This window comes from Anolis sagrei, chromosome 2 (genome assembly GCF_037176765.1).
Source record: "Anolis sagrei isolate rAnoSag1 chromosome 2, rAnoSag1.mat, whole genome shotgun sequence".
In the NCBI taxonomy this organism is placed as follows: domain Eukaryota; kingdom Metazoa; phylum Chordata; class Lepidosauria; order Squamata; family Dactyloidae; genus Anolis; species Anolis sagrei.
In genome coordinates, this window is record NC_090022.1 from 82,230,767 (window position 1) to 82,240,315 (window position 9,549).

A 9,549-nucleotide genomic window follows, 5' to 3' on the forward strand; every position below is an offset into this window, starting at 1 on the left:
GGATTTGATCCCAGATTATATAGCAGTACAGACTCATATAATCAAGTTCAAATGAGATATCGTGGGATTAGATCCTGGGATATAAGGACAGTATAGAAGGGGCCTTTATTGCAGACACTCCTATGGGTGACATTAACACATCCAGAATGGTACTACTACAACTAATTCTGGGATATTACTGGGAACCCAGTTTGCTTTTTCCATCAGTCGGGGTTATAAGGATGAAAAAAGACATCAATACACACCGCTTTCTCCACAAATGATTTTATTACAATGAGCAACAAATCCTGATGTATGGTAACTGTGGATTTGTAGGGTTGGATACTTTTTTCTCAAAAAAGGAAATCATGCTAGGTTAGTCATAGCTTTGCAGTAATAACTGAACAAATGTTTTCTTAATGAGGAAAAAAAGCTGAAAATACATTTTTCTTCATGGTCTCTGTGAATGCAGACATGTGGCGTGACTGCCCCTATGCAGGCCCCAATGGAAATTCCCAAGTTTAAAACTTCCAAGTTTTGGTGGTAACCCTGGCCAATCCCCGGAAGGGCATAAAAGGCGCCCGGCGCGTACGCTCCACAGTTCCTGTTTTTCCGCTGCAAGGCTCACATCGGAACTTCCTCGCAATGCCAATGACTCGCTTGAAGCAACATGATACTACCACACTGTTTATATACCCCTGCTGAATGAAGGAGATTTTCCATGTATATTAAAATGGACTCTGCCTATGAATACAGATCCAGAATTGTTACAAAGGAAGAATGCTTTATTTGTCTCAGATCTTAAGATCTTAGTGTGCAACTGACAACTAATATATAAGTTTTTAGGAGGCTGATAAGCACACATAAACATAAAAATTAATGTAAAATCATAATACAAATATTGAATTGAGAGGCCCAAGAGGAATACAACATATTCTATAACAATCATGGGAAAATAAAATGATCTTTACTAAACAACAGAAAGATCATGCAGACACCACCATGTGAACCCCCAGCACATCCACATCATCTCATCTCATTGAGGCAATCGAAGTAGTATTTGGAAAGAACATAAGGTTCAGTTCTGGGAGAAAGTGATTTTAGGTAACCAGTAACACCAGCACTTTGAAGTTAGCATGGAAATAGTGTATAAGCTAGTGTAACAAAGTAGGGAGCACGACCAAAATGACCAACAATAGTTTTCAAACCATTTTAGCAGTACCCCAATTACCAGTTGTGGCCTATCTGCTATGATATGCAAATGGTGTATCACTCAAATATGTTTTGTTTTAAAAACCACTGTAAACCAAGACGTCATTCAAGCCTCCCATGACTATGTTGGATCAATACGGACCTCCTGGACTTGAAAGCTTTTAGTGGGATTGTTGCTCCATGGGAAATATACTGATCATCATTTATCTAGGCATGTGTCTGTTTCTTCTAAACCAGACATGGGCAAACATTGGCTCTCCAGGTGTTTTGGACTCTAACTCCCACAATTCCTAACACACTTGCCCTTATCCAAGAACATTACCATGCCCAATCATTCATTCAGAAGCTGCTGATGAAAGAGATGAAGCATTTGTTTGTATAGTGGGGTGACATCTGCATGCTGATCAGATTACATTTCCAAATGATCTCTTGTCACGTAGACGTTAAGCATCATGAGAGAAACAAAATCCCAGAGAAACCCAGTGACAGACTACTCAGGGACTGGGTAGTAATTCTCCAACACTGCCTTTCAGAAATAGCAACTGAAACAGAAGCAGAACCACTTTTAAACAAGGCCTCCCATTTCTGGTCTAGATTATCCAGAAGCTGAGCATAGCTCACTGGCTTCTGAGAATTCAAAAATAAAAACCTGGCTGTATTATCTCACTTTTATTTCATGAACATATTTCCTTATTGTCACCAAGATAATGTTTACCTTTATTTCACTTATGAAAATCATCCGAAATAGATGTCGCAGAGCAGTTGGCAAATCCAAATGAATAGGACAGACTATACACAGGGATCTTGAAGCTGTAGTTCAAAAATATCTGTGGATCAAAATTGGAACCCAGTGATCACTGAACTCAAGCTCCCCAGTCACCATTCTCAACCACATTAACCAAGAAGAGAAAGTTATGAACTGCCTATAGTTGTGAGGATTGTCAGGCTAAAGTCTTGATTTTTGATCTCCAAAATGGTTTGAAACATGGCTTTTCACAGAGGCCTGAACAGTTCCTTATATCACAAAGGCATTGCGTCCCTACTGAACAAGGACTGAGTATAGAATCTACCAATCAAGCATTATCCTCAGGCTTTTGGAAATGGACACTATCCAACACAACTGGTCTAGACAGCCCTAGACACATTCATTAATAAAACTAAATTAAATGTTGAGTCCAGGTACTGATGCAACTAATGTGACCCTTACAATACCTTTCAGCATGCTCTGGAGATTCTTCTACCTCTCCTCCAAGTCAATTTTTAAAATGCACTGTTCTAGTGCTCATATTAAAAGGATCTTTATCACATCATAGGCTAGAGAAGGTGTTCCATTTGAATCATCTACATTTTGGCCATCTCTATTTGCTTCTCTGCCCCCGTTTCAGGAGTATATCGAGGAGCCATATAGACTGTGCAGAAGAGAAGAAGATGCTGGGAAATTATAATATAAAACTCCTAAAGCACTGCTTAAAGATTGTTCTGTTACTATTTCAGCACAAATTTCTGAAAGTCAATGTTGGGAATTACTCCTGAATTCAGGAAGACTTTTAACCGTACCAGATGAACTGTTACTCTGGAATATATCAGAATCTACTGTGTGGAAGGAAATGGGCAGCATGAAGAGCATAAGCATAGGTGGTGGCAGGAGCAGACACAGTGGTGAGGGACCAGCTTCTGGTATTGTGAAACTCTGACTTAGCCATTGTTTACACTGAACATTCAATGCAGCTTGGTGTTAGCTTCAAACTGCAATGATCAGACAACAAACCCCCACAAAAGCTTGAGAAAGAAAGCACCAGAGCCCCGTGGTTTGTGTAATCAATCACCATCCAGGTCTCAAACTGGCTTCAGGACTTCCTATGTAATAATTTGCAGAGCAAAAACACTTTCTTCAATACCAGTTTGAAACTGCATTAAATGGTCAGTGTAGATGTGCCCTAAGAAATCTAGTGTCTCTAGTTAAAAGCAAGGATTAATGTTGTTCAGGGCCAGGAAAAAAACAAAGAAAAAAACAAAAAATTGCAATGTCATGGCAACATGGTACCCGCGTGGATGGACGAGACCTCTTGCTTGTCCTTCCACCCGATGGTCTGATTCATTTCATATGGCATATAATGTGAGAGACGAACATGGTCGTACAATGGTACACTGGTCAATTCATGCTCAAAATAGATATGAATGGAGATGAATAGAGAAAATGTTGTGATCCGGATGAAAGCTGCGGAATGGATTGTCTACATATCTAGTGAAAGGGTGGTTTTGCCATACATAGACTAATTCCTGACATTTCATAAGGGGGAGCCAGGCCACTAGTATCTGAGAATGGATCATTTCAATATGTTCCTCAACCTGCAGAACAGGAAAGACAATGGCATCCAAACAGGTCTGACTACAACAAAACAGATGAGTAGTTCATCCTCCTGGAGATAACTATATTCTGGCCCAGCTTACAGTAATCAATATAGGCAAGAGTTTGGGCAATTGAAGAGCTCTAGATTAGGCATACAAGTTAACAACAGCACTCTAAAATTGGCCCAGAAACACTGGTCTAAACTAATTCACAATTTGACATCGTGGTACCTAAGAAAATCTAGCAGCTACACTATTTATTACCTGAAGCTTCCAAATCATCTTTGAATGCAAAGTACACTGTAGGAGCCAACCTTGTATATAACTAATCCAAGATTCAATGGCACAACAACTTCCAAACTTCCACAAAAAGGAACAAACCCAGGAGAAGGCCAAGTTATGAATATGGTCCTTCAGCAAAAGAGCAACTTCATTCAGGATTAGTTTCACATCTCTGTCCAGTATTGTAGATCTTCTCAAAAATTTTCTTCATCTTAAAACTAAATTGTATCCCATAGAATATTGCAAACTGATAATATTTTCATATTTTTTTCCAAAACAGCGTGGTTGTATGTTAACTTATGGTAACCCCATGAATTTCATGGGTTTTCTTAGGCAAGGTATATTTACTAAATAAAGATAACAGATATTTTGAAAACAGAAAAAACAAGCACACCAGAAAGTTAAATTTCTTCACTCCCAATCTACAACAAAATATTGAGCCCGTGCAGAAGGTTGTAACATGCATAACCAGGAAGACTATAGACAGAAGACAGAGACAGACTTCCCATTTCTTTACCTTTGTCACTGTAGTGCTTGTTCTTTCCTTCATAAATCAAACTAAACTCTTAAATCAGTTTCAATAGTCAAGATATGGATGGGTACTTATATCCAAACACATTGCTTTTGCAGCTGCTTAACTCCTCCCATTGCATGAACATGTTAGAAAGGCAGGTTTTCATTACATGAGAACAAAATACTATGATGAAGGCCTTTCACATAAGCCAAGAGCCATAAACCAATTTTAATCCCAGATTTAAAATCAGTTTTAAATCTTGTCTTGTTCAAAATACATTAATCATAGTTCCCTGTTTTGAAATAACAAGAAGCCACAATTGTTTTCTTGGCTTGTTTTGTTCCTTGTGAGAAGAGTGAGTACAGTTGTTATTTGTGGATGGCACAGTGCTTGTAATTACCCTGGATTTATAAGTTAAAACTAACTGTCTTAATATAGTCATTTATCCTTTGCTCAGTATGAGAACTCAGTCTGTTAGTCTGTGGGTAGGGTCCATGCTTTAGTTACAAACAACTCCTAACTTAAAGATTACTACTATTTGTGGATATCTGAGAGGCTGCAAGGGAAATAAAACGTGAGAATAGAAGGGAAAAATCTAAAGCATCAGATAATCGTATAGGAGAATTACATGATTACTAGAGTGCCAGTAGCAACTTTCAGTACTTGTGCATACTGCTAAAGATGTTATCAGACGGTTGGGGGAAAAACAGAGGGAAAAAATCTTTCCCCGTCTTCTGGGATGGCCATCCATCCCATGTCCTTTCACTGTAATCCCCTGTCTTTCCTCTGCTTTACCCTGTATTTCTCTATCAAGAGTCTATTGACACCTAACTCCTGATAGATATCTTTGGGCTCACTTTCCATGCGCTTGGAAAATGGAGCACAGCGAAATCCCACCTGAAGTGCCCTCATGACATCTGATGGTTTCTGGGAGACTCCTGTGGGTCTTTGTTTCCCAAGCCCGAAGATCATGAGATGAAGTCCTAAGACTCAATGCTTGTTGTTTCAGCACTCCCTGAATATTTGTGTTCCATGACATTTTGTCCTGAATGAAAAGGTGTGGCTACTCATTAATCTTACGAAATAAGAAAAATATGGTGCAATTACTACAGACTAACAGACTGAGTTGTCATTCAGAGGACCTTTCCATTGGCCACCCCTAGATTATGGAATGACCTGCCAGAAGAGCTAAACAGATAAGCAAGGTATCAGAATTTTAAAAACAATTAAATACCTATCTCTTCTAGCAGGCTTACCCAGGCAATTTTAATCTATGAAATTTAACTTTAATCGTTTTAATCTTTGTTCTACGTTTCTAATACATGTATTTAATGGTCTTGTGTTTTATCGGTGTGTTTTAACTATGTTTATCCTCCTTGAGTCATGAGGCGAGGTGGGTAACAAATAATAATAATAATAATAATAATAATAATCGCACGAGGCAGCATCAAGGCGTCTATGAACTACAGTATTTCCTATAGCCCCAAGTAACGTAAAGGCCTTGATTGGTTAATGAACTATGAGAAGGATACTCCAGTAATTTTTCATATTCATATTTAAAAGACTTGCAAGAGATGGAAGTGTAAACAAAATCAAGTCGAACTAAGTAATATAGGCTTACTCACAGATATACCTCATTCATAGTAACAAAACTTGCCCTTAAATTAAAATGGATTTTTGTGGCATTTGACTAACAGAGAGTAGTAAAAGTGTCCCTTTCTTTAGGCACTTGCTTCCATTTTAAATATGTGCATGTTTGAAACCCTATATTTTTAGCACTCAGGTGACCCGAACAATGGCAGCATAACAACTAAGAAGCTTAGCTACCAGTGGTAGGTCATGCTCTTTTTATTCTAATCATTCTTAATAACAGAGGATCACAATGACAGAGGCCAACCTTTTGTTAATGGAAAAGAAGAAATTCTAGGAACCTTTTATACAGACCACCTGATATACTATGGATACCTTGCCCATTTGCAAGTTCATCCTATAAGTCAATTTGATGAAAAAACAAAACTCTGAAAGAGAAGCAAATACACACAGACATGCTTTACTCTCTCCAGCCCCAGACATTTTCTACTCCTAGGAGTTGAATAGTTAAATCAGACCACAAATCCCACTTTGATGTGACAGGGTAATGACTCCTAAAACACAGGCCAAGAGGTATGATGGGAACAGCTTTGGAAAAGAATGTGCATCTACATTGCAGAGTGTGACACCCCTTGAACTGCCATCATGGCTCAATGCTATGGGATGATGGCATTTGTGGTTTGGTGAGGCACCAGCACTCTTTGGCAAAGAAGGCAAAAGACGTAAATCTACAAATCCCACGATTCTACAGCATTTAGTCATGGCAATTAAAGTGGGATCAAACTGCATTCATTGTATTACGTAGCTGCACTCTAAACCTGTTAAACCCAGAGATTAAGATGGGGTGGACTGGAGGGAGAAGCAAAAGTCCCAGACATTCAAAGAAGGCAACAGGTGCTGCCATAGCAACTCTCCACACCTGGGATACAGCACAGGTTCACTATCTGTAGTGTGAAATATTCAAGATCAGAAATATTTTTGGATTTTGGGACACCTGTATTTGCACATATGTCCGAAACGAGTCATCTTGGAGGTAAGAGCTCAAGTCTAAACACCAAACTCACAGATGTTCCATATACATCTCATACACATGCCATGAATAATTTTATACACAATGTATTTCAAATCACTTTGTGCATGAAACGAAGTGTGTGTTCTGTGAACCATCAGAAAGGGAAGGTGGAACTCTTTCCAAAGGAACAATATTGAATTCAGGAGTACTTGGGAATTCTGGATAACCTGTAACATGAGGAGGGCTCAATCCTCTCTGTCAGAGCTTTCTAAACTGTGTGTTGCAACATGTTAAGTGTGTCAGCTGCCACGCAAACGTAAAGAGAAATTTCAGAGTCTATATGAAATAAGCAATAAATCATATTTCCTTTTAAAAGATAAATGAAGGCTTTTATTAGATATGTTACGCCCCCATACATTTCGTGAATACAGTTATATATGTGTTTGAATCTCTTACAAGGGGTTGGTTTAAAGCAGTGGTTCCCAACCTGTGGTCCGTAGACCACCAGTAGTCTGCAAGAACTAAAATATGAACTACACTGTTGCAACAAGAGCAATACCCTCTTATAGTACCGAAGCTTATTAAATATGGTTTTCTGTGAGTGAGCAGATTGTGATAACAGGATGGCATATTTTCTGTATCAGAAACTAGAGCTGATGTGGTCTATCCAATGCAATTTTATGAATCAGCACACCAAATAACCAAACCGAATCTAAAGTTGACCAAAAACAAATTTGTAATCCTTTTGGTGCTAATGTTGGAGAATGGTCCCTGGTCAAAAAAAGGTTGGGAACCATTGGTTTAAAGTAACTCTGGGTTGCTAGTAAGACTCGATTACTGTATCGTGAAATGATGCAGGTCTAAAAAGTGTGCAGCTCACGTGAAATGCCTGGAAAGCCCTACTCTGAATGCTTGTGCAGAAGGAATGTTTGTGTGTGTGGGTGTGTGTGTGTGTGTGGGGGGGGGGGGGGGTATTTCTGAATCTTGGATAAGGAATGCGGAGGAACTGGTATTTCATTTTGTTGTGCCCTTGTTTTCCCAGAGCCCCTTCCCCATGCACTACGTTTCCCTCTCTTACTATTAGGGGGCATCTACACTGTAGAGTGAATGCAATTTGACGCCACTTGAGTTTTTTTTTTTCTTGGTTGTGTCAGGAGCGACTTGAGAAACTGCAAGTCGCTTCTGGTGTGAGAGAATATGCCATCTGCAAGGGGACGCTCGGATGTTTTTGATGTTTTACTATGCTTGTAGGAGGCTTCTCTCATGCCCCCACATGAGAAGCTGCAGCTGATAGAGGGAGCTCATCCACGCTCTCCCCAGATTCGAACGTGTGACCTGTCGGTCTTCAGTCCTGCCAGCACAAGGGTTTAACCCACTGTGCTACCGGGGGCTCCGCTGCTTGAGCTGCCATGGCTCAATGTTAGGGAATCTTGAGATTTGTATTTTTGGTTAGGCGCTATACAATGGCTCTTGGCAGAGAAGGCTAAAGACCTTGTGAAACTACAACTCCCAGGATTCCATAACACTGAGCCATAGCAGTCAAAGTGGTGTCAAAGTGCATTCATTCTATAGTATAGATTAGGCATGGGCCAACTTGGGCCCTCCAGGGGTTTGGGACTTCAACTCCCACCATTCCTGACAGCCTCAGGCCCTTTCCTTTTTCCCCCTCAGCCGCAAGCGGCTGAGGGGGAAAAAGGAAAGGGCCTGAGGCTGTCAGGAATGGTGGGAGTTGAAGTCCCAAACCCCTGGAGGGCCCAAATTTGCCCATGCCTGGTGTAGGTGTGGATACACACCCATTCCCGCCGCCCTTTAGATGCAGCCGCCTTCCTGCCTCTTTCTAAGAAACGGAGAAGCATGAGGTCGGGTTCATGGAAGGCAACGCTGGATTTTTCTGAGGGGAAAGAGAGCGAAGATGCTGTCCCTCACCTGCGCCTCCTTTCGGACTTCGCCCGCTGCCACCCCTCCTGCCGCTGCTCTTCCATCGCTTCCTTCTCCTCCTCCTCCGTCGGCGTCCAGCTGCCGCTCCCGGTAGAGCGCCCAGAGCCCCACGTTGGGGAGGAAGACGAGGGCGGCCAGCGCCAGCCCCGTCGCCTGCAGCAGCCGCTTCTGCTTCCGCCGCATCCGAGACACCACGGAGAGAGAGAGAGAGAGAGAGGGAGGGACGGAGGGAGAGAGCGCCCAACTTTCCTCTCTTCTCCTCTCCTCTCCTCTCGGGTTGGCTTCCTGAGGGAAATGAGCCAGCCAGCGCCCCGTCGGCCCCGTCTCCTGGCCACTTCCGCTCCGGAGGGGTGGACACTACCAGTCCCGGCGACAGCTAGGGGAGGGAGGGAGGAAGGGGGGAAGGGGGAGGCTCGCGCGCGGCCACGCCCACACCTCCAGGCAGGCCACGCCCACCGCCGCCGCCCGTTGCGTGGAAGGATCGGCGCGAGGCGGCTCCCAGTCCCCCCTCCCTTCCCCTCGCGCCTGCGAATGGTACTGGCCCTTTCGCTTCAGAAGCCCCAGGGAGGGGAAGAGGAAGGAGGTGGGAGGGCGCTTCTCCGTCTTGTAGTATGTGTCCAAAGACCTTGTCATGCTTACAGTGCAAGGCCATAAGGGGGGGGGGGTTCATTGT

The 9,549-nt window shown here is 42.1% G+C and overlaps 1 protein-coding gene across 1 annotated transcript in view; it reads right to left on the bottom strand.

Moving 5' to 3' along the window:
• Positions 1-9,259, bottom strand: part of GALNT10 (polypeptide N-acetylgalactosaminyltransferase 10) — a 69,146-nt gene extending 59,887 nt beyond the window's left edge. Inside the window, exon 1 of the mRNA XM_060765514.2 lies at positions 8,865-9,259. Coding sequence (XP_060621497.2) covers positions 8,865-9,059 — 195 coding nt within the window. The 5' untranslated portion in view covers positions 9,060-9,259. The remainder of the gene's footprint in view (positions 1-8,864) is intronic.
• Between the last annotated feature and the right edge of the window lie 290 nt (positions 9,260-9,549).